Below are 23962 nucleotides of genomic sequence, written 5' to 3' on the forward strand. Positions count from 1 at the left end.
CGTCGTCACGACGACGTTCGGGCCGAGCGTCCGTAGTCGGCCTCGATCCGGATCCGTCCACGGCAGGGCCTCAACGGGTCGCACCGCGTCACATCAGCCACATTTCCTCTGCAACACGCGTCGTGTCAAATAACAGGAACTCAATGGAAGCGTGGACAGGAAGGGTGTGTCTTGTGCAAGATCCCTGTACGACTGAGACAGCCTACGGGACCACGGCACCGTGACGCTGGGATGTTTTGTAACGCACGGCAGGATTTGGACAGAGAGACACTGACAGAGCGGGGAAAACACACACATCAACCCCCCTCAGTCTATTGTTCATTTTCAGAGACGGTTTTCCCCTGAAGCTCCCACAGAGTATTAAATCCTCAGTTACTCGGAAATCCAGATACATTCGGACAGCTCGAGTTACCAGCCCAGGTAAAAATGCTAAATTCGCACGTGGAGAGCTACGGGCTCCCTGGCACGCACCACAACCCCCGTGTCTTCCTCCAGCGACCTCAACGCAAACTCCTGCGCTGGCTCCTTTCCCGCTGACTGAGCTCTCGTCTTGGACCGGACGGGAAAGCCGTCCATCCCAGCCTGCGCTGGGCCTTGTGCCCATGTAAGGTGTGAAAAAAAAAAACTCATCGTCCGTCACCCGAAAACTACCGAGGACACGCAAGCACACAAGCAGTAGCTCAGAAATACGAACCTCGACCGCGATCCGATCAATCAGCCAAGGGTGTGTCAGCACGGAAACGTATCGTTCTGGCGATATTCCAGTCTCCGAAGAAAAAAAAAACAAAAAAAAAAAAAGCTGCAGTCAGTAAACCTACATCTGTGGTTATTGGACCCAATGAAACAGGCAGGCCCGTGTAGCCCCGATACGCCACAGTAAACCTGCGATGCTGGACAGACATACGGCACTCGATTTGAGGGAAAGCGCGCACGTTTTACTCTGTAATCACAAGCAATAAAGCAGCTATCAGTTTCAGGAAGTCTGCGCCCTCGGCAGTAACGCGGCATCCTGACAGCGCTCCGACGGTCGCAGTGTCAGATGACACTTCTGCATTTCTGTAATTCAGTTACCACGGCGCAGGACGAGCGAGCAAAGCTGACCCGCGCACACACAGTGCTCTCACTGCAGGAGGCAACGAGAACACAGGGGCAAACCGAAGAATGCGGGGAAATTGTTTTTTCAGTTTGTTTTGAGAGTGGCACAAACCGACAGCCCACTCAGGAGGGGATGCAAGTTCCCGGTCATCTGCTAAAGTTTTAAGCCGTCAGCTGCTCGATGTTATGAATGCATGTCGTCCAACGTGCATGTCATGTCATTATTTACTCACAAGGCCCTTATGAAGATGAAAAAGTCAAGACTTACGGAACCAAAGTAAAGACCTGTTAGAGGCAGGCAACGCTCTCTGCGGCCCAACGTTTGGCGATTGCTCCATTTGCCCTTTAGATCATTCCATTCCACCGCTTGCATGAATAAGTTCCGCTTCGTGCAGTCAGAACTGCAACCAACCAAGCTCACTTCCTCTCCCCCTACACTTGAGCTGTCCCCGTGTAGCAGTTGTAGTGTGTTTGTGTGTGTGTGTGTGTGTGCGCGTGTGTGAGCGTGTGTGCGCGTCTGTGTACATATGTGCGCCTGCGTGTGTGCGCGTGTGTATTTAGCAGCAATGCTGCCTTTTCCAGAGCGTGCATGTCTGCACTGGCCTCAATGCCCCGACTCCCATGAGCATCTGTTTGAACAAGGCAAATCTTGGCACAGCTCTGTTTGCACACAGTAATCCAGCGTAACCCCAACAGTATCATGCTACCGTCCTGTCCAGCTTCACTTAGCACACTTCCGACCAGCCTGGCTATCAGTCCCTTATCAGCTGTAAAACACAAACCAGGACTCACCGCAGGCAGCTCAGTCACACACACACACGCAAGGCAAGGCAAGGCAAGCGGACTCTGCATCTGACACTGAGGACTGCGTCAGTCCAGAATTTTACTGATTTATTTTTGAAATTTTTCCATATAGAGCCAAAGGCACTCAACTACAGTGCACTCATATAGAGCTCATAGAAAATAAACTGCACCTGTGGGCAAACTGGGTTTTTGTTTATAAAAATTAATACCCACATATTATTATGATTTCCCTTGTATGAACTTAATAAAACAGCAATCTGTGAATTAAGTGTCAAACTTCACATTGGAAAGCAATTTTGCAATACTTTACAAAATATTTTCACTTTTCTTATTTGCAAATATCTCGTGACGATGCATCAGCTGTTATCATTTTGTAACGAAAGACGATTTCTGAGTCCTATTACGACAAATACAAATATCCTTTTTCTAACCTTCGACCATTGGAGGCCTCTGGATGTTGCAGTAAAGCTCGCAATTACTGAGCTGTTACAGGACTATGGTCATCTAGACACACACGCCACATCAAAAGGAAAGTTTACACCAACACATTTCCACCACGGTTCCTCTAAACATATTAGCTGGCAAGCTAGGGTCGGCGCATGTGCACGTTACTGACAGGACAAGTTAGCTCTTTAGTAACATTAAAGGCCACGTTTTCTATAACGCGTCAAGCCAAACTTATTAGATATACAAAAATACAGTCGTAGAACACCCCCATTTCGCTCACTGATAAAAAAAATAATTTGCTTTAAATTTGCCTTGTTAAAACCCCCTAAAGTAAATGATATAAGTTAGATAAGTGACCAGATGTTGTGCCAAATGTGAACGATAACAAATTAATTCACTGTATGCGGCTAGCAGAACCGTGTAACAATCCAAGTGGGTAACTAGACAAAAGGGGTCTGTCGTCTTCCTTTCTCAAAAACAGCTTTAGCTTCAACGCAGCTAACTAGCTCATAAGCTACCTGAGTGCGGTGGCTGGTTCACTTTACTTATTGACGTATGTAGAGTGATAATACATGGCTGCGTGGCTAACACGATATTAGTCTGGCGCACAAAAAAGGCAAAATAAAGATTCCGATTTAGTTAGCCTCTAAACTGAACTTACCTCCCGTTCGACGAATTCCCCCCATTGCGATTATCTTGCTCGGCCTCGAAGACGAGCCGAGCGACGGTGCGAGAGGTGATATTAAAATCCACTTTTTCACAGGAGCACATCAGCATCTTTTGTAAATGTAGCTAAATCCCCAAAGCTGGCTAGCTCGCCAGCAACCCCTTTCTCTACCGTCGGGTCTACCGACGGTAGCTAGCTACCAAGAGTCCGTCTTTAAGTTAGTTACCTCGGCTAACGTTAGCATAAGTTTGTAACGTTAGCGCATAAGCGAAGGAGACAGCTAATGCTATTTGGCTGCGCGAAACGCAAAACGGTCCAGACTAGTTTTGCTTGCTAGCTAGCAAATAGACGTTCTTTGCTTCCCTTTGTTTTCCGAACCCAGAATATGCCAGTAATACACTCCGCCTGTACTACAACTGGACTTTTTTTATTTGAGCACATTGAATTATTTGTTAAATATATATTACACAATTCTTCCTTAAAATACTATGCTGTGTAAAACGGATCTTTATTCTTAACCCGGTTCCCTGCATTTCCAGAAGTCCAGATAAAAAAGTTCACAAAGGAAGGTACATGCGCTAATATTAATTCGCTCATATGATTTTCTTGCCTTTAAGAAAATTATGAAATGCTCGTGTTTAATAAAAGTGCTTAATTGAAGAATATGCGTGTATTAAAATGTACGGCAAGAGCATTAATTAACATCTATATATGCAGTTTCTAAAGCACACGCCCCCTATTATAAAAACTTTGTGGTACAGTCCTTCCCATGAAAGAGCAAACAAAAAAGTAACGGGTGTTTATGATGGATAGGCAGTTGAGCCAATTGGAGACCGAAGTTGGCCGTGGGGCGGGGTCATGTTGACTGGTGAGAAACCATTGATGTATTTACCAACATTAGGAATTACATGGTGCCTTAACAGTCACTCACGGTCATGACAAGACCACATGTCCGTAGATAGCCTACCGTTAAGGCATTTAGCCAGCTGAAATATGCATTCAACGAACCACGTTACTGCGATTTGCTGTTTGCTAGCTTACTGAAGAAACACTGACGAGCAAACTGCCAGAAACATTAATATCACCAGCTATATACAGAATTTACCCACAAGGTAATACTGATAAAGCCCTTTTACGGTAAACGTCATTATGGCACGGTATGTGCTGGGATTGTGTCATTTTCGAAATAATTACACGCTTTTCATTCACCAACGTAAACAAACCACCAACGAGACTATTGTGTTAGACTACTGTTCTTAAGTTATAGTCAAAACTAATCATACATGTTTCAATACTATCATCTCCGTGTGTGTGTGTGTGTGTCCCAACATGTGCCAATGTTAAAACAGGGTCCAGGGTCACTCAATCTGTCTGTTTGTTTCTCCGAGTAACTAAGGAGTTAATACAGAGGGAGCTTTCCAAAACCTGTTTAAAATTCAGTCACGTTAGTTTTCTAAAAATCCGTCTCTTATCTGATGGCCTTGACATGGTTTGAGCTAGTGCGACCTCTTGTGAGCATTTAGCGTATTACACAATTTCGAAGTTGCAAATCATTCAGACAGAAGCATTTAAATACTTAAATAACTAAATCAGCGTGTAAGCGCACATTCCTAACGAAGGTTGTTGAATTCTGTGCATTTACTTTCTGGACTGTTTACATGTCGCATAATAGAAACGCAACAGCACTTTTTTTTAACATGAGAATGGACGAGTGTCCTTCCTTATGGTACAATTCCTCTCACCTTGCAAGTACTGGCCGCTGTGCTCCTCCGTAGCCATTACGTGATATTTCGGTGCATGTGCGGGAATAGGCGCGTTTCTCTTTTCTGGATCCTGCTGTCTCTGAGACGCGCGGTTTGAGTGATATTACACCCACTTCCCGTTGGCTTTTGGTTAGCTTGTGGAAAGATAGGTCACCTTGTTCAGTTCTAGACTAAAAGACAGAGAGAGAAAGAGAGATGTGGCCGAGGGGAGGGGAGGAGTGACGGACGTCAAACATACTTCCACCGAGTGTGGTTCCACAGAAGAAAGCCCAGTATAGCGCGAACTCAACCTAACAGTCATCATTACAGTTGCACGAATACAATGGGTGTGGGCTGCGTCAAAATCGTGCGCGTCTACATTAATTCTGGTGTTACATTAATTGTTAAGTAATATCTTTTTGACAAAAATTGAGTACAAAGACAGTAATTTTGAAAGAGTACAAAACGAATATGTGAAAATAGCTAGATCTAGTTCATAGCTAGGCTATTAAATTGGACATATAATCCAAGGGATGGGATAAAAAAAAAATTTTTTAAACTCAATCAGCATTCATTTTTATTCCATTTTATTTATGCTGGCGGAAATATTTTGCCTGCAGATCCTCAAAATCAATTAGCTATCTTTCGCTGACCACACCGCGCATTTCTGAAAGAATCCACCGTTTCTTCCTCGACCAAAGGGACTTCTTTCTGAGCGATTTAAACAACGGCTCTTGGAAACACGTGGAAATTATGTTACTGAGTAAAACATCAGTATAATTTAGCTACTTATTTAGAAAGAGTGCACACATTTCATTTAACTTACGCCTCCCGCACATTAGGCTACACGAATTTCAGACAACTTAACTGTTAAGTCGGGTATCCTCACATAGCCTATAGCCTATAACTAGTCTTCTACGAACCACTGCTCTTTAATCGTACCGATCAAGTTAAAACTACAGCGGTCTAACGAGTTACCGCTGATATTGTTGCAAGTTATAGCTCCAGGGCGTCCTCAGTTTTCCAGTCAAAGTGCACGCTCCTCTATATTTTTGTCAACTTGCAAAAGTCAATTGATTGACTTGATGGACTTACCAAGCTTTCTTCTCACGTATGCGATGCTTTATCCAACGATCCTAGTAGCGTTTCTTCAGACCCGCAACAGACATCCTGCAACGAACATAGAATTCAAACAAAACACGGATATCGTGACATTCCATGCAAGAGCTATTTTTGCGTCACTGCATTTGGACAGAACACGGGGGAGTTTCCAAACCTGAAATACCTGAAATTAGAACGGTCCGCTTGCGATCAAGGTGGGATGCGATGTGTGTACAGTTTGTTGTCTGTCAGAAACCCAGGGGCTGTGTGACTGCATGCCTGTAGGCAGTGAATGGAAACCCGATCAGCGCTAAAAATAAAAGCTCCAGCGCGTGTGAGATTCGAGAGAGAGAGATAGAGAGAGAGTCTCTTTGCTAAGCAAAACATGGACACAGACACCACAAATGAGACACATTCTCTCATATCAAATCTGTTCCATTTGAATATATGGACACACTTACAGTGCTGATATTTGATTATGCAAATATTTTTTCTTGCTTGTAGAATATTGACCCTGCAGCTGAGATCAAAGGTTTATGAAACACGACGAATCCTCGAATGTTTACTCGAATGTTTCAGTGTTACGTGAGTAATGTGTCATACAGAAAGGATACATTTTGACATACTTGTTTACCGTCTTATTGTAACACCCAAAATAAATATGTACCGATAACAAGTCGTCCTTATCATAAACCTTTTCTGTCTGCCTTATGAAATGTATAGCATTACATTATTTTAAAATAAAAGAACATACTCCAGAAGAGTGTGCGCAGCCTACAGGTTCTGTGCTAAACCACCTCTATATCCTGAATCCTTTCCGCTCCTGATGCTACTTATAGTCTGTCAAGCGCACTCCGCTAGTCTTAGCACATCGTTCAGACCGATGTTTCACCTTCAGCCATTTCCTTCCCGGCCCAGCTGACCAGTGAACTCACTAAATGTTATTGCACATTTCCCACACACACTCCTGACCCTGGGGAAGCTTGCGTTGCGCAACTGTAAACGTAAACCTCATTTCCAAGGCCGCAATGAATGGGAATGGGACATTTGTACGCATGTGCGGTATGAGTTGTTCGCTGTTATTGCAGTTGGCTCTTACCGGTGTTCCACTTGCAAAGCAAACTACACCTCCACCATTTTGATGGGATATGTTTTGTATTTTGCAACGACGTGTGTGTGTAGTGGATATGTGCTTTTGCCTCTCCGTTTATTTCCTTAACCTACACTAGAAATAACCAGATATTCGACTGACAGGACGGCTTGAGGTGATGACTTATGCCTTATGGCCTTACGGGGAGGATCTTGCACACCTTAGGTCATGCTCCAGTACTCTCAGCAACATCGAAATTCTAGGTGCCCACTTTTTCAGCAACCGCTGACCCAAAATCTGAGGCTAATTACAGATATGTGTTTCAGAAACAGGGCCAGTAAACCTAATGATGCTTATGAAGCTCATTCCGTTACTTTCCAGAGGATGGACTTGTGACAACTGAGAAGCTGGACAGTGTGGATTGTGATTTTCATCTAAAAAGTGATAAAGGCACCATTCTGCACTTCTCAAGTCACTTTTCGGAAGGCCTTATCCTCAGCTAACACACACTGGCCCAGAAAGAGAAAGTAGACAGGTTCAGTGATCACAGTGAAGCAATCTCACTTCATATGCTAATCCTGGAACATGTCATGGCATGCAACATTTTTTAAAGTGAGAGACTTATCAAAACAGTCAGGAACCTGTACTTGCTAGCCTCTGACTTAGCCTGTAGTTTTAGGGATAGGCTCTTACCTCGGTTGACATACTGTAACTTGTTGTACTTTTGAACGCATCCTGGTTTTAAGAAAGCCAGATATGCATGTTAAGAATTTTTACTCAGAATTACAACAGCAGTGTTGCACCACGGGGGACTGAACATTTAACCATTCGTTTTGATGACATCATATTACTATATTTTTAAAAAAATTTCAGATCCTAACAAGTTTTTATTCATTTTTTATTTTTTTAAAGGTCTTGGTTATAAAAAAGGATTCAAACCAGGTTTAATGACGAGACAGACATTTCATAAGCACCACCACACTTCAAAAGGTCCCTGCAGTCATGGTAAAAGCAGGCCTCTTTATCTCTCCTTGGAGGGTGACAGGTGTCCTTGCACCCTGCAGCCACCGGGTATTTTAACCTTCTTTTCTGTTGGAACAACCTTGCGCACCTCACTGACAAATCATGCTGGCATTGACTCGGTGCCTGAGGGACGACGAAAGCGATAGCTGAAGATAAGAGATGAAGCTGGGCCAGTTGCTGTGTGCATGCTGTGCGATGGCTGTCCACAGACCCCTCGTTTCCATGGAGACTCAGAGGCGAGCTACAACATTTCTCTGTGTTACTGTGTTATCTTTCAGCGTGTCTCAATTCAAGTTAATAAAGGCAATATCCTGAAACTTTTTTAAAACTTAAAAAAATTAAGGGAGCATCTAACACTTGTTGTTCCGCATAACCCAGTGAGTATTATGCAAATGTTGTTTAAAGATCTATTATGCCATTTAAAAAATCTTTACCTGATCCAGTATAATAAGAGTTTGTGGGGGTGGAAAAACCTATCCCAAAAAATAAAAGTTTTAAAGCTCACTGGTACCAGTGAATCAATCACCATGCAACAGGATTAAAGGGATGATGCCACCATTTTAGCAAAAACTCGGGGGTTCGTGAAATTTGCCTCGATGTGAAAATGAAAGTGTGGTATGGCATAAATGCAAACTACTGTGATGCACACATGGAGCGATGAAATATTTGTTCACCGCCTTTGTTTGTCGCCGCTACATATTTGCTTACCAAATGTCAGTCGGCAGTTCAAACAAATGAGACTGTTTGGCAAAGGCCCTTACTTTGTTCTGTGGGCCATTTACCTTCAGCTTGGCTTAGTTGCGATGCATTTATCAAAACAGTAGGCTATATAAAATTATAATTATTCTCATAACCATTATTATTATTATTATTATTATTATTATTATTATTATTATTATTGCTGTTGTTGTAGACGATGATAATGATGTTGTTGTCGCAGTTGCTTCTTAATTGTTTTAATGTTCAGTCATTTCCTATATTGGTGGTTTTTCCTTATCAGTGCTTGCGCATTTCAAATCTCGAGTCTATAAAATAATTGTGTTAATAATTATAACAGGTTGCGCTGGGCTATTTGCGTTGGGGGATGAAGCTGGTGTGGGTTTCGCCTTCTCATGTTCGTCTTGGCCTGCATGCTAAAACGGCATTACATTCACGACAGAGGGCATTCACACGGTCTAAATATAGGCTAACTTCTGAAATACTGACGGATATACGGTGAACGCAAGGGGAGATCCAAATGGATTTCTTTTTAATGCAATTTTCCGCTTGGTATGACAGAATGGAAATCTGAAGAACAGAATCTCGATGTAGGCCGACTGATATGACAAGCCCTTACTTCTGATAACCTCGTTGGGTGGCGTTAACCGTCTGCTCAAGTTATTAACAACCACCTTTCTAAGTAGCGCGGAATTATCCTTCTCCAGAAGAGCAGAGGTGATCGCAGGGAGTCGGAAAATAGTTAATGCAAAACGCTGAAGCAGCGGAAAGATGAGTTTCGTATTACTTTCGAGTTTCTTGCTCAGTATTCTATGCGGTAAGTAAAATGTTTTATTTGCGTAAGATCAAAATAATGACAGCTCGAGGACGTCACTGGTCATGTTATGCGGAATTCAAGTGGACCCTTGGTCCGTTATTTGTTTACATGTCTAGTGTTAAAATGTCAACGTTTGAACATTTCTTTCAGTCATTATCATGGATATTATCCTTTATCATCAATATTGATATATTGATTAAAGTACTATGTGCTTGTTCTGCTCGTTCACTACCCATCCATCTCCTTGTGCATTGATCCTCTCTCTCTCTCTCTCTCTTTCTCTCCCATCACAACCCCTAAAAATATTAAATATTTAATTCCATATATTTCTACCATGTGCTCCTAATATGTAACTTACATTCCCACTCCTACCCTTTGAGATTGCCTGCTATTTTGCACACACACGCACACACACACACACACACACACACACACAGAAACACACACACACACACACACTGGCATGCACGCACACACACGCACAGACACACACACACACACACACACACACACACACACAAAATAGTACACATCTTGGTCGATATATGGTTGTGTGGGGGCATGGAACATATCCTTACATCCTCCAACAGGGACATTGGAAGGATGAAGGACTATTCAGTTATTAGTTCGCATATTCTACATTTCATAAGCTAATTTCTTTCATTTTTCTCATTCCTCATTTAATTTCCTCCTTCTATCTGCTTGCCACCATCCTAAAAAAAAAAAAGTATACTACCCCCGTTTTGGTGTCTGTGTGCCCCTGTGCAGTGCCTGGATCTCAGGCAGGCTGTGCGGAGGTAGACTCCATGACTGAGGCAGTGGCGGGACAGAGCTTCCTGTTGGGCTGCATATCCTGTAAGAGGAGGGAAGAGGTCCCCGCATCCACCAGCGTAGACTGGTACTTCAAACCCCTGGAAGGGGAGGACTTCTACCAGGTCAGCTCAGCAGCAGTGGCAACGTCTCCCTGCCTGCCCCCAGAAACACCTTGTTGACAGAGATAAAGCTGGACCAGTTACAGAGCTCTTTAAACCTCTATGGTATAAGATCAGGAGCATGTGGTTAGAATGTTCTCAACTGAACATTCTAATGCTGATGCAGCCGTTACTGCTGGTAACTTGAGCCGAAGGAGTTCCGGAACACTGACTTAAGCATTTTGAGAAAAAAGAACACTTTCCTAGAAACCTCAAAGGATTAAAGCCTGAACAGAGAATTTTCAGGAGCCGCTTCCTTGAAGGGGTTTTAGTGAAGTTCCTGTTTTGCAGTTTCTTGTTCCAGTCGAACACTATGACACCTGATCCTACTTATTAAAGCCTTGATTGAAGACCATGATCAGTCAATTAGGTGAATCAGGTGTTGTAATTCTGGGCTGAGACAAACACCTGCACCCATACCAGTCCTTTTCGGATAAGATTGGGCACCCCTGTCTTACATGAGCTATTATGTTTTTTAAATCACCCAAACCTGCTAAAGTAGTTCCCCTTTAAAGAATCCAGGAAAGTGAAATCTGTAAATTCTTTGCTGATGTGTTGCTTTAATACATTTTTGCGTTCATAAATAGCCCAGAAATAGTTCTAAATGATTTTCGTAAAACAAAATAGAAAAGAAAAAAAAAAAAGTTGAAAAGCCTGTGCTAAAATTGACTTTCACCCTTGGCTAGGCACCAGTTTATCAGTGAGTGGGGTTAGTTTGGTACAATGTAAATCACTAAATCACCGAGACTTACAAACTTATAAACTGAGACTTATTACTCTGCATTTAATTAATCAGTGAAAACGGCTGATTACACATTTAGCTCACCGTACCTGGCTTCTAGGGTCTAAACTGATTGCTCCTCTTATGGTGAAGGCAAAAAAAAAAAAAGAAAAAAAGAACCCCAGCACATCCTGAGGCCCAGCAAGGCTGAGATCAGTCAGCAAGGAGAGGGTCTGACAGGTGGCCTCAACGTGCAATGAAATGTTTTCCGTTAGTGGGTGGAATTTTAGTTGGTTTCCCTGACGACCCCCCCCCCGCCCGGCAGATATTCCGCTACGAGCACCCCGCCTCCACCGTGCTGCACGAGGACTTCGCGGGGCGCGTGGAGTGGCACGGCACGCTGGGCACCGCGGACGTGCAGATCGGGGCCCTCTGGCTGCACAACGTCTCCTTCAACGACACGGGCACCTACCGGTGCACCTTCCACCGGGTCCTGGACCTGCCCGACAAGGACCGGCCCGAGGAGCTGGTCGTCATCTCCAAGGAGGTGGAGCTCACCGTGCTGGGAGAGGGTGAGACAGCCCCCCCTTCAGCCCCCGCTCTTAACGTCAGGCTTTCATATCCCCCCTCCCCGCCCCGCCCCGCCTTGCCACGCCCCGCCCTATCCCCCCCCCTCACCCCACCAACACCTCAACAACCCCCAGCCCACGCCCACCGCCTCGCCCGCTCCGACCCCCACCCCACCAACAGCCCACCAATGCCCCAACCCTGCCCCGCCCCACTCGACCCCCCACCCCACCAACAGCCCACCAAATGCCCCAACCCTGCCCTGCCACGCCCCGCCCTGTGCCCCCCTCCACCCCACCCCACCAACACCCCAACCCTGCCCCGCCCGCTCCGACCCCCCACCCCACCAACAGCCCACCAACACCCCAGCCCCGCCCCGCCCCACCCTCACCCCCCCACCCCACCAACAGCCCACCAACGCCCCAACCCGCCCCGCCCACCCCGCCACGCCCCGCCCTTGCCCCCACCCCACCGCACACCACCGCCTCAGTGTTCCGTATTTATGGTGCTGTTATGCGTAACTTCTTCAAAGTAAGCGTTTATCTGCCGTTCTCCTCAAAGTAAGCTCCACCCCCCCCCTTCGCCCTCAGCCAATCGGGAGCTGACTGCAGTGATCGCTGAGATCATGATGTACGTGCTGATCGTGGTGCTGCAGCTCTGGCTGATCGGGGTGCTTATCTACTGCTACAAGAAGATCTGGGAAGACCGTGAGGCTTTCGAAGCCCGCCGCGCCCTGCGCCATCCCAAGTGAGACTCCGCCTCCCTCTGCCCCCCACCACCACCCACCCCACCGCCTCCCTCTGCCCCCCTCTCTAACCCCCCACCCCACCCGCTCCTTCTGCCCTCTTCCCAAATCCCCCACCCGCTCCCTCTGCCCCCTTCCCAGACCCATTTTATGACCATTTTCTCCATTTCCACCCTCCCCAAGGGTTTGTCTTGGATAGTTCCTCCCCCAAATTCATCCAAGCTCCTGCCCATTTGCTATTTATTTGCTCTCGACAGGATTCCAGATTCCAAAGACAACTGTGACGGAGTTCATTTGGAATAATGCACTTCTGGTAAGATTTGAAACATTTTTTTAATAGCCCAAATGAAACATTACATGATCTGTAGTTGCTTCTTTTTTTTTTACTTTTGTAGGCAAGCATTAATAATTCATGTTTTATTTTTAGGTATTTTATTCTATGGATCTTCAGTCTGATAAGGCCCAGACTATATGGGCTTGAAATTTCTATGTTTGACTTAAGGGTGAAAGCAAAGGTGTTTTCTTAAACATGCTGAAGTGTTCATAATTGTATTATTTGTGTGTGTTTTTTTTTTTTTTTTGCAGGTAAACAAGGTGTAAAGGCAAGGGGCAATACATAGGATGACCTGCTTTCAGTGTTTTAATATAAAAAATGTCTGACAAAATATTATCAAAAGAAATGCAGTGATTTTAATGTCACAGGGCAAAAAGCACCACACCTATCATGCTAAATTTGCATGCAGACATGAATTGTGCTAAAGGTATGCTCACTGATGGTAAATATACTTGCTAACTTAAGTGCAAGCAAAAATCATATACGACTGCTACATGCTTCAAGATTGACAGGCAGCACCAACTCGCCAATCGGACTCACAAGATGTAGCGTGTCACCGAGAGTCAGTCAGTCATTTCTGTGGGTTTGCATTTTCAAAAAAAAAAAAGTGTAAATGGTGTAAGATTAACATGGGAGCTAGATGGTTCTAAAACCCTCTTTCAGAAAACCTTTTAAATGGACAGAATCCACAGAGAACCTTTTCAATGGATTAAATCCACAGAAAACCTTTTAAACGGACTGAATCCACAGAGAACCTTTTAAATGGACTGAATCCACAGAAAACCTTTTAAGTGGACTGAATCCACAGAAAATCTTCTAAACGGACTGAATCCACAGAGAACCACTGCCTGGGCCTGTACGAAGGGCAAATAGAAAGTCTCTCCGCATTGCTCGATGAGGATTTTTTCAATTAATTAATGGCACTGTCGCTAATTTCAGTTTCAATTTAACTGACTGATGGCTGCGAGTAAGATGTGCGTTTCAGTGGCATTGCAGTGGCCAGATCTTAGTGACCGTGAGCTGCAACAGGAAAGAATGCAGAGGTGTAGTCTCTCTGAATTATATATTCTTAGAAAGGGCAGAACTCCAGCAAACAGTATTTCAGTAACGCATGAGAAAATTACAGCGTTGAATGACAAGTTACTTTTCAGGCTTGAGAATGCGATGCTTTGACAATGACATTCATTATGTGCAGTGGATTACAGTATTAAGTCTGCTAGATAATAATTGTGTGCTACTGTGAATTAATTAACGACCTGCCATGACAGTTAAAAGAAATAGCTCAAAATGTAGCTGATTAATTGTGTGTCTACTCTTTCTTGGATTGAGTAAGTTTTCTGCCTATATAACCTGTTTATAAGTGGTATGTTCCACCACCTTCATACGCACTAAATAAACATTTATAAACATAATTTGCAAATTGGAAAATGGTGTTTAATGTCACCATGGATACAAAAAGTCCATTATCATGACATACCAAGCGACACTGACCGTGTTCCTTTTAGCAGCTACAGACACAAGCATTTATGGTGGTGCCACACAGTAGTTATGATGAAGTTACATAGCTGTTATGAAGGACCGTGAATTAAAAAGTGCTCCTAGAAATATTAAGCTTGAGGCTCAGTTAGTAGAGGCACCATTGTCAGCACAAATTTCTTAAAAATAAAAAAATAAAAATAAAAAGATCTAATGAAGAAGGTCAGTTTATGGTAGTACCTTCCCTGGAAAAAAGGCATTAAATGGAGACCTAACCAAACTGGCAAATGACGGGTTCGTTGTCTGGATGGAATTCATATAGGCCTAACAAAAACAAACACATCATCCGTGACACGATGGGTACCGAGAGTTATCATTTTTCACCAGTAGATGGCAAGAAGGACCAATCCAAGAAATGCTAACCAGCATGCCACATTGTGACCTGTTAGGGGTTAAATATCTTGTCACGAATATATATCCTACAAAATCATATGGTGACATGCTAAGTTTTAAATAAACGTAAGTACTAACACGTTTCTTTCTTTCTCCCTGTTAGCCTAAATGTCAAGATAAGAAAACACCCTCGCTGGGTATTTAATTGAAAAGTTTCTGCGGTCGAGAAAGAGACGGGAGAGGTCCTGTAAAAATAAATGTGAAACTAACTTCTGGTGATCAGTTCAAAGCGTGGTCCAATAGATGAGAAAAGTAAAAGGATGACATTTTAAGCTTACACTTAGCTAGATGTCACCGTAGCTCAGATGTAGCAAACCAGAAATACGCAGAATATTCTGGTTTACTGACTTCGGTGTGAGCGTTTTTAAGACTGGCTTTCGATTTCAATACAATTTAATTTCGTTGTAATAAATGTGTGAAATGGTCTTGTTTTAATGCATTTGTTTACTTTAGTTCTGTTCCGCTTTGCACGCGATTTTGAACTTACACCCTTCGAATGGCGTAAATTCGAGTGTTCATTGCCGTCCATAGAACCGAATACGTGCAGCCCACTGTGACGTGCATAGCTAATTTTTCGGTGTTTGTACAGACAAGATTTTCTACCGGGTCCAGTCTGACTGCCTTTTCTACGTGTTCCAGGTTCTTGCCTGCGGTGATTTTAACGGTTCTAACTGATCTTCCGTTTAGTCGCTAAACATACTGAGTACGTGAAATGAGAACAGGTCTAACATTACGGTAAACCCTTCCCCAAGAAGTCTATAAATGTGTCTGTAATAATCATGCAGGTATTCCCTGAATCTGCCGTCTTCCCAAAAGAAGTCTGACTCAGATGTTTCGTTCCCTGTGATAAACAGCGATTCACTTTGGCATGAATTGAGCCAAAGTGACCAAAAACCAAAAATGTTATATGATGTTACAAATCAAGTTTTTTTGAATATATGCATGCCTAAATTTTTCACTTGGCTACCTCGGTATCTACCTATGGTATCTCACAAGGGTTAGAAAGTGTTATATGTAATAAGCAATATGAAGTAACTTCATAAGCATAATAGCATAATTTAAACATTTATATTTAAAAAAGCTTATATCAGCAACCACAAAGAGACAGTTATGTCAAAATTCTTGCAGCTAGTAAAATTGCCATGAGTGACATGTAGCTAATATAGCACCTACAGACTATATATAGGTGATGTTACTGGTATAAGCATTTATGAACGTTTAAGTAGTGTCAATGAAGGTAGTATGTGGTGCTGAAGGAGTTCACATTACATAGCTCTTATTACCCAGTAATGGAAAGTGAACGTTTACTTTTTCTTGATTGGTTTTCAATGTTTAGGCCATGATATTCATTAATGTTTATTTCATCATATTAGATTATGTGTGTATGCATTGCCAGTTTGCCTGAAATGCATGAAAGGGACAACATGAAACATATTGGTCTACTTACAGTTTTACTTCAGTCCAAATCATATCCGAATCTCTACATATCATAAGCAATATGATAATAAACACGTACCATATCTGAAAATCATAACTTTTTTCTGCAATAGTGCTACCACTAGACTTCTGATAAAATGAAACATGGTTTTAAAAAAGGGTGTATATAAAATACTAGAGATTAAAATATAATCCAAGACTCAACCTGTTTTGTCTAGTTTTAAACAAATCTACGGGGACAAGCAAGTATCATTATTTTTTTATTTGAGAGATTTCATTCGTCATATTTCATTTGAAAGGTTTCATTCATCATATTTAATCCAAAACTCAATCACCATCATCACCAGCAAAGCACAACCTCAGTTGTTTAAGATAACACGCGTATGAAGTTTAAAAAATATTATGCATAAGAAAATATATTGAAATAAATCAGTAAACAGGAATTCATTTTCCTGGGTTCTTCTTAAAAACGCACAAAGGAAATGAATCGTCCCGTGGATTCTGCACTTCCCCCATTTTGTCCTGATCCGGAAGCTCTCTCTTCACCCCCGAAGCTGCTTCAGCTCGTCCATGAGGAAGCGCTCTTGCGACTCCAGGATCTCGTACAGCGCATCTTTCGCCCGTTTACCCCCAGAATGCATGGGGCCGCTGAAGATTTTTCTCATCTTGTTCTCGTTTGTGAGCTCTGCCATAACCTCCCCATAACCCGATTGGGTAATGACCTCGCGTTCCAGCAGCCGGTCCAGGATGGCGCGCGTATTGGTGACTCGCTCGATCAGGGCTGTGCGGTGGACGTCAACGAAGTGCTTTTCTGTATGGGTGGGGCAGGGGTAGAGGGAGGTTCATGGGACAGCACGGGGAGGAGGCGGGATTGGGAAGAGAGAGCAGACAGATCAGAACCTGCAGGAAATAAGCACATTTAATGTCATTACCTGATAAGATGGGAAAACAGAGGTTTGGGCTAAAATGAAACTGGAACCTGAAAAGGTCCAAGTGATTACTTCTCTCAAAGTGAAAGCTTTGATTAAATGGACTGGATTAGCAACATTTAGTATGACTGCATTCACCATAATTTTCTACTGCGGATAATTTTAATAATTGAATGTACATCACAGTGGGAGATATTGACTGTGCAGTGTGCACCAAAGCATTTTGCTTCTCTGCATCCCCTCCTTCAGGGGAAATCAATTGGACTTGACTGTGAATTTAAGTTACTATGGGTCTGCACACTGTGGTTAACTATTTCTGTCCTTGTATTTATATTTCTGGGTTTAAAAAAATATATATATTATTTACGGTTTTAGTGTAACTTTTCATTTAGCCCGGGTAGCATATGTGAAGGATATTTTAGATATTTAGAACCTAAATCCTATCCTTCACACATACAATCTGTCATGGTCAGTTTCAGAATAGGTAAAGCGTTTACCTGCAGCTGCCGGATTTGCCGCTCCTCCACTGCTCGCGCCTTCTCCCCGCGCGGAACCAAGCTCTGTAGTCGTGAAACAAAAGGTCTGAAATTTCTTCTATTTACGTTTTAGTGTAACTTTTCATTTAGCCGGGTAGCACCATTGAAGGGCATATTTTAGATATTTAGAACCTAAAATATCCTTCACATATACAATCTGTCATGGTCAGTTTCAGAATAGGTAAAGCGTTTACCTGCAGCTGCCGGAGGAGCAGCTGCTCCTCCACTGCTCGCGCCTTCTCCCCGCGCGGAACCAAGCACTGTAGTCGTGAAACAAAAGGTCTGAAATTTCTTTCTATTTACGGTTTTAGTGTAACTTTTCATTTAGCCCGGGTAGCATATGTGAAGGATATTTTAGATATTTAGAACCTAAAATATCCTTCACATATACAATCTGTCATGGTCAGTTTCAGAATAGGTAAAGCGTTTACCTGCAGCTGCCGGATTTGCCGCTCCTCCCCGCGCGGGCTCTGTAGTCGTGAAACAAAAGGTCTGAAATTTCTGCCGCGCGCACACGTTTAGCAATTTCACGATTTCAAAGAGCAAGAACAGGCTATTCGTCAGCGGAACCATTCCTGTTAGCTAAATTCTTCGATATAGATCATACTGTAACAAAGCAAATTACATGTGCAAAACGATGCACTTCAACGCTTACATGAAACGTTCTGCCAATTGTTTTTTCAGTGGCTATAATAAAAAGTGGAAACATTTGTTTTTGTTTTCAAAAACGAAAGCTATTACAAAAACTTTAAAAAAAAATTGTTATCCCTCCAACAGTGACAATTGACTTACCCCCTTGGATTTTATTCAGTTCGGTAGCTAAATCATTGCAATTCATAGATTCTAAAATACGGATGGTGACTGGAACGGCCTTATTTGTGGTGTGTCTGGAGATTAGTATGTCCACAAGATCCAATCTGTCTGCCTTCTCGACTTCGCCTCTACGAATTCGAGGCTTCAGCTCGCAGTCGCACAATTTAGATTTGAACTGTTTTAACTGATCTTCAGTTAAATCACTTAGGGTGCCAAACAGGAGCTCCTTAGTTCCAGACATTCTGATTCCATTCTGAAGAAAAAAATGTGTGAGTTCCAAGAAATATAATTAAATGTGGGCAGGTCCAAGAAAGACTAAGCCCTCCCCCAAGAGGCTAGTAGTTCCTGATTAACGTGGCTCAACAAACAAGCTGCATTGCGCCAAAACACGTTTACGCAGAAACCAATGACGTAGACCAGCAGTTTCTGAATGAGTATCTACGTGGTTATTTTTATTTCTTTTTGTAGTCTGTCGTTATGACCTGTCAATGTGTAGGCTATTTTAAGTAAGTTAATTAAATGTAATGAAGTGTGTTAAAGGCTAATGAAGACGTTTCAGTTGGCCTTAAATATAACGACCCATTCGTTTTTACACTTGTTCGGGAAATTGTCCATGTGAAATATTGTAGGCAATATTTAAGCTACATCAGTCAAATAGTTTACAATGTTTATGTAAGCTATTTGACGCAATCCCAATACATTATAACAGAAATATGTCTACAAGTAAAAGCTCGTCAAGGTTCTATTAAAACAGTGCGTATGAGCACGTTTGGGATTGCTACCTTAATCACGGACAATAAAACCGGCACATGAAATTTAAACCCATGAAAAAATTTTTAACGTAACAAAACGTAGTATGTATTTATTAACGCATGTAGCACATCTTAAGGTTACCACGAGAACACTTATCATCGACCGGGCTCACGCGATAGACAGCAAAACGAAAATATTTGTGACTGGAGCCTAAAATCGGCGAAATATCGGTAACAACTTGTAACCTATTACGCAGAAAAGAAATGTCCGTCCTTGGTATCCGCAGGTTATATTTTCAATACTTTCACGATTTTTGCATCACTCTTTACGGTAACCCGATTGTGACGCAAATCTACCGCAGATAAATAAATAAATTAAATAATAGGCTACTTCAAAATGAAGCAGTCAATACTCCGAAATACCAGTTAAGTTAAATGCATGCTGTACTTTTAATTCCATAAAATAATCAAATCAAATTGCTTTCAGATTCGTTAAGTCCAGCTTCCCAGGTATTCAGGCAAATCTGTTTGTGTATTTTTACTGTAAGACTCAAAGGATGGTAAAATCCACCGAAATGGCCATTGCATTTTATACATGCCACTTTTTAAAATTCAATAAAATTCTGAAATCAAACTGTTTTCAGTAAACTCTTATACATTCTTGAAGACCACTTTATCGGGTATACAAACAATGGATTCCGTGCATTTTTTACTGTAAGAATTTGGAATTATGGGATGGCAAAATCCTCGAAAATGGTCATTTAATTGTACACATGCGGCTTATTAAAAATTACATAGAATAATTAAATCAAACTGTTGCTATTAGTTATGCTATTACTGCCATGGTTTAGTACTGTCGGAATTTGAAGTTATGGGGTGGAAAAATTCAATTAGGCCAGTTCCATTCACATTATCTGTCTTTAAAACAAATGAAATTTTCATTTCGAATTGTTTCCTTTAAAACACCCTTGATCTTTGAAGAACCAAATTTATAGAGATCGAAATATATAAAGATATGGTTTTTGTATAATATCTGAGTATATGGACTACTATATGAGTGTATAATCCTGTTTTAAAAAATTCACAAAACCCAGCTTTTTATTAAACATTAAGAAAGTAACAATGTCACCTAGCAGATTATCAAGGATCTGTGATATGACCATCATCATCTATGGAAGTCCATAATCATCATTGTCCTCACCATCATCATCTTTGTCATCATCATCGTCATCATCAGTGTCATTATCATCATCATCATCATGACACGGATGATGATGATAATGACGATGATGATAAGGAAATGACTTTGATGGATATCACAGATCCTTTAATAAAATTGTCAGTATTAATTTTAACGAAATGTATATGTATGAAGTTGGTTTTCTTCCATTTAGACAGTTTATTTTGTGTATTTTTACAGGACTTGCATTTTAATAAGTAACGGCGTTAAGTCCTTTCGAATAAAAATAAAATAAATACGTTAGCGTTTCAGGTGATCGATACGCGTCGCCCCGCTTGGGTGGTCGATAATGGGCGCTCACATTCAAATAAATCTGAAGAAATATTAAAAAAATTAATAGGTATTGGGGTGCTGCTGCCTTCTGCTTTCATTGTCCATTTGAATTGTCCATGTAAACAAGAAAGCTTGACGCGATGAAAACATCTCGAAACGACGTGACTTCGTTACAAATGTTTATTTGAAAGTAAGTTACAGATATAAACGAACGGTCGAAAAACTACGTAGCTCCACGGACTTTCTTCAAAAAACTGGTAAGATGCCAATGACGTCCTAGTAGACTAATTTAACAGAGCATGAAATAGATACATTTAAAATACAAGACATTCCAGTGTACTTATAAATGTCAATCCTATTTTAATTATGGTTAGTGATAGCTTACATAATCACACATGAAATAAGTAGTTTTAACACAGGACACATTCATAAGGCGAAAATACAGTACAATGTTACACAATGTTTACAGTTTTTGTCTAATTCTAAACGAATATGTATGCAGCAGAGCACTGTTAAAATAGCTGTATTTATTGTTTTTTATTTCAAAGATTTAATTAATCATATTTCATTAAAAACTCAATAGCCAGACACCATCACCAGCAGAGCATATCTCAATTTTTAAGCGTTTAAGCGTATCTCAATTTTTAAGCGTGGAACAGCGTATGATTCTATACGCACTTTATAGAGTGCGACGAATAAGACAGCGCTCTTGCAACTCCAGGATCTCATACAGCACATCTTTAGCCTTTTCTACCACATGAATAAATGGGACCGTTTCCCATTCATTCATTCATTTATTCATTCGTTCATTCGTTCATTCGTTCATTCATTCATTCATTCATTCATTCCATTCTGGCTGCGCCACTACCCGAATCTCTTCATGGATAACAGTGACGTTTTGGAACTGGACGACCATCTCATCCACGTTGCTGACACTCTCGAACGGGCCTGTGTGGTGGACGTCAGTGAAGTGCCCTTCTGTTGGTTGGAACAGGGCTAGAGGGAAGTTGGTGGGTTGGTGGTGTGGAGGAGGTGGGACTGGGTAAGAAGGAGTCAGAAGGGAGAAGAGAGGATGCAGTAGGCAGGTTGGTGTATGACTCAGAAAACAGGAAGAGAGGGCAGACTGATCAAAAAATCTGCAATGGTGATAAATGGTGATTTACCAGTGTATTAGGACTGGTGCAACACTATCATCATTATCACTTACCCATCTCCCCGTTGTCATCATCATCTTCATCATCATCATCATCATCATCACGATCATCATCATCGTCATCTTCGTCATCTTCATCGTCATCATCATCTTCTTCTCCTTCTCTTTCTCCTCCTTCTTCTACTTCTTCTTCTTCAAAGACCACATGTAGACATATTTACGATTTTGCAAATACATGCCGATGTAGACAAAATCAATCTGGAGGTATTCGAGGGCACGTAGTCTTACGCATTGAAAGAAACTCCGAAGTAGCTCGTACAGTGTGCAGCACTGACACACTATGTTGGCTAATATTTACGTTCGTAATTGTGCGTTAACGGGTTCATCGCGCTACTTGCAGTGTAGTGCGAGACGCGCTTTGGGGCGCTCTTGAGTCTCGTACGCACTATCAAGTTCAATACATCGCCCGAAAATATACACTTTTGCGAAATTAAATGTGTTTTATATCGTAATAACATCGTGCGAGTTCGGGTTGGTGGTTCGGACATGTGACATTCCCTATGCTGTAATTCCCTATGCGGGCTTTATAATGTAAAAAGAATCATACCTACACAGACGCCAGATGCTTTTGTTTTCATAAATTGGAAATTACATGCATATGTTGTCTAAATAATTATAAACTATAGACAAGCTAAATGCTATCAAGCAAGCTAACCTATTTAGTCAATGACTGCCAGAATTGCCATGCACTGGCATGCATATTCGGATGCTGAAAATGATTAAATCGTCATCCTATAATGTAGTCATATTTTCATGAGAAATTAAATCAAAACAAAAGAAAACACGATAATTTAAACGTCCAGTGGGTAAGTTAATATGCCAATGGATGATCTATAATGGTGTATTCACATTTACGTAAGATAAAAAGAAAATATATTCACATAAAAATAGCCGATTCCAGCTTTAAAGTTCCCTCTGCGTAGGGTTCAGATCAACAGGTGATTTGAATATTGTATATCAACAATGTGCAATTTGCTGAATTTTCTGTCATCTTTCAACGATGCACATTTTCGTTTCAATAAGTGATTCTTCGTTTTAGATTATACTGCAATAATGCTAATTACTGAAGTAAAATGATACTGAAACATAGCCTAGACTTCAACGCTTATATTGCTGAAACGTTCTGCCAACAGTTTTTAAGTGACTGCAATAAAAAAAATGGAAACATGTCTTCCAGTTTTCAAAAACGAAATTACTTCACACAAGTGACATGCCATGTTATCTGCCCAACAACGAACAGTGACTTACCCCCTGAATCACAAGCGGAGTTACCTTCTGGGAGGGATTCTATCAGATCGGTTACTAAATCATTGAAATTCATAGATTGTAAAATATTGACGGTGACTTGTACGGCCCCATTTTCGGTGTATCTGGAGATAAGTATATTAACAAGATCCAATCTGTCCGCCTTTTCGACTTCGCTTCGACGAATTCGAGGTTTCCGTGTGCGGTCGCACAGTTTAGATTTGAACTGTTTTAACGGTTCGTCCGTTAAGTCCTTCAGGGTGTCGTGGAGGTAATCTTCAGTGGTTTGGGACATTCTGCTTACATTCAGAAAACAATTCTGTAAAGGCCCTGTGTGCGAGCTCCAATAAATAAATACAATGGAATGTGGGCAGATCCAAAAACAAAATCAAAATAACGTCTCTCTGACTGCCCCAGGCTCTGATTGAAATCAGCCACTCTAAATATCAAAAACAATGTTTTCCAGGAACTGCCGCACCTCCCTCCCTGACTCAACTGTTCAAGGTCTTGGATGAAGACCATGATTTGTGAATTGATCGAATCAGGTGATGGACAGGCCAATGTGACAGCTTGAAAAAAAAAAGAATTTATGGGATCTAATGATTTAGAGTTGTGTTAGTTACGTATTATTATTAGTTAGTCTTTATTATCCCTCTGGGGAAATTTGTTCCACTGCATAGTACGCAATAAATAACAATAAACATACCCACAACAGCAGATAAACATTTAAAAAATATTGAAAACATGGCAGATG

The 23962-nt window shown here is 41.7% G+C and overlaps 2 protein-coding genes across 2 annotated transcripts; one reads left to right on the top strand and one right to left on the bottom strand.

Annotated features, from left to right (window-relative positions):
* The first annotated feature begins 9112 nt into the window (after positions 1 to 9112).
* On the top strand, positions 9113 to 14253 carry si:ch211-225p5.8 (uncharacterized protein LOC555567 homolog). The gene is made up of 6 exons (XM_064304930.1): positions 9113 to 9503; positions 10272 to 10438; positions 11521 to 11767; positions 12353 to 12509; positions 12765 to 12820; positions 13093 to 14253. Exons 1-5 carry the CDS (start codon positions 9458 to 9460, stop codon positions 12808 to 12810), a joined length of 663 nt encoding a protein of 220 aa, XP_064161000.1. The 5' UTR covers positions 9113 to 9457; the 3' UTR covers positions 12811 to 12820; positions 13093 to 14253.
* Positions 14254 to 16454: 2201 nt separating this feature from the next.
* On the bottom strand, positions 16455 to 23525 carry pycard (PYD and CARD domain containing). The gene is made up of 6 exons (XM_064322872.1): positions 23212 to 23525; positions 21958 to 22095; positions 21594 to 21788; positions 18465 to 18776; positions 17634 to 17696; positions 16455 to 17018 (listed from the first exon to the last, which is right to left on the bottom strand). The coding sequence occupies exons 1-6, from the start codon at positions 23501 to 23503 to the stop codon at positions 16750 to 16752; spliced, it is 1269 nt and encodes a 422-aa protein (XP_064178942.1). The 5' UTR covers positions 23504 to 23525; the 3' UTR covers positions 16455 to 16749.
* Positions 23526 to 23962: the final 437 nt, after the last annotated feature.

This window comes from Anguilla rostrata, chromosome 1, assembly GCF_018555375.3.
Source record: "Anguilla rostrata isolate EN2019 chromosome 1, ASM1855537v3, whole genome shotgun sequence".
In the NCBI taxonomy this organism is placed as follows: Eukaryota; Metazoa; Chordata; class Actinopteri; order Anguilliformes; family Anguillidae; genus Anguilla; species Anguilla rostrata.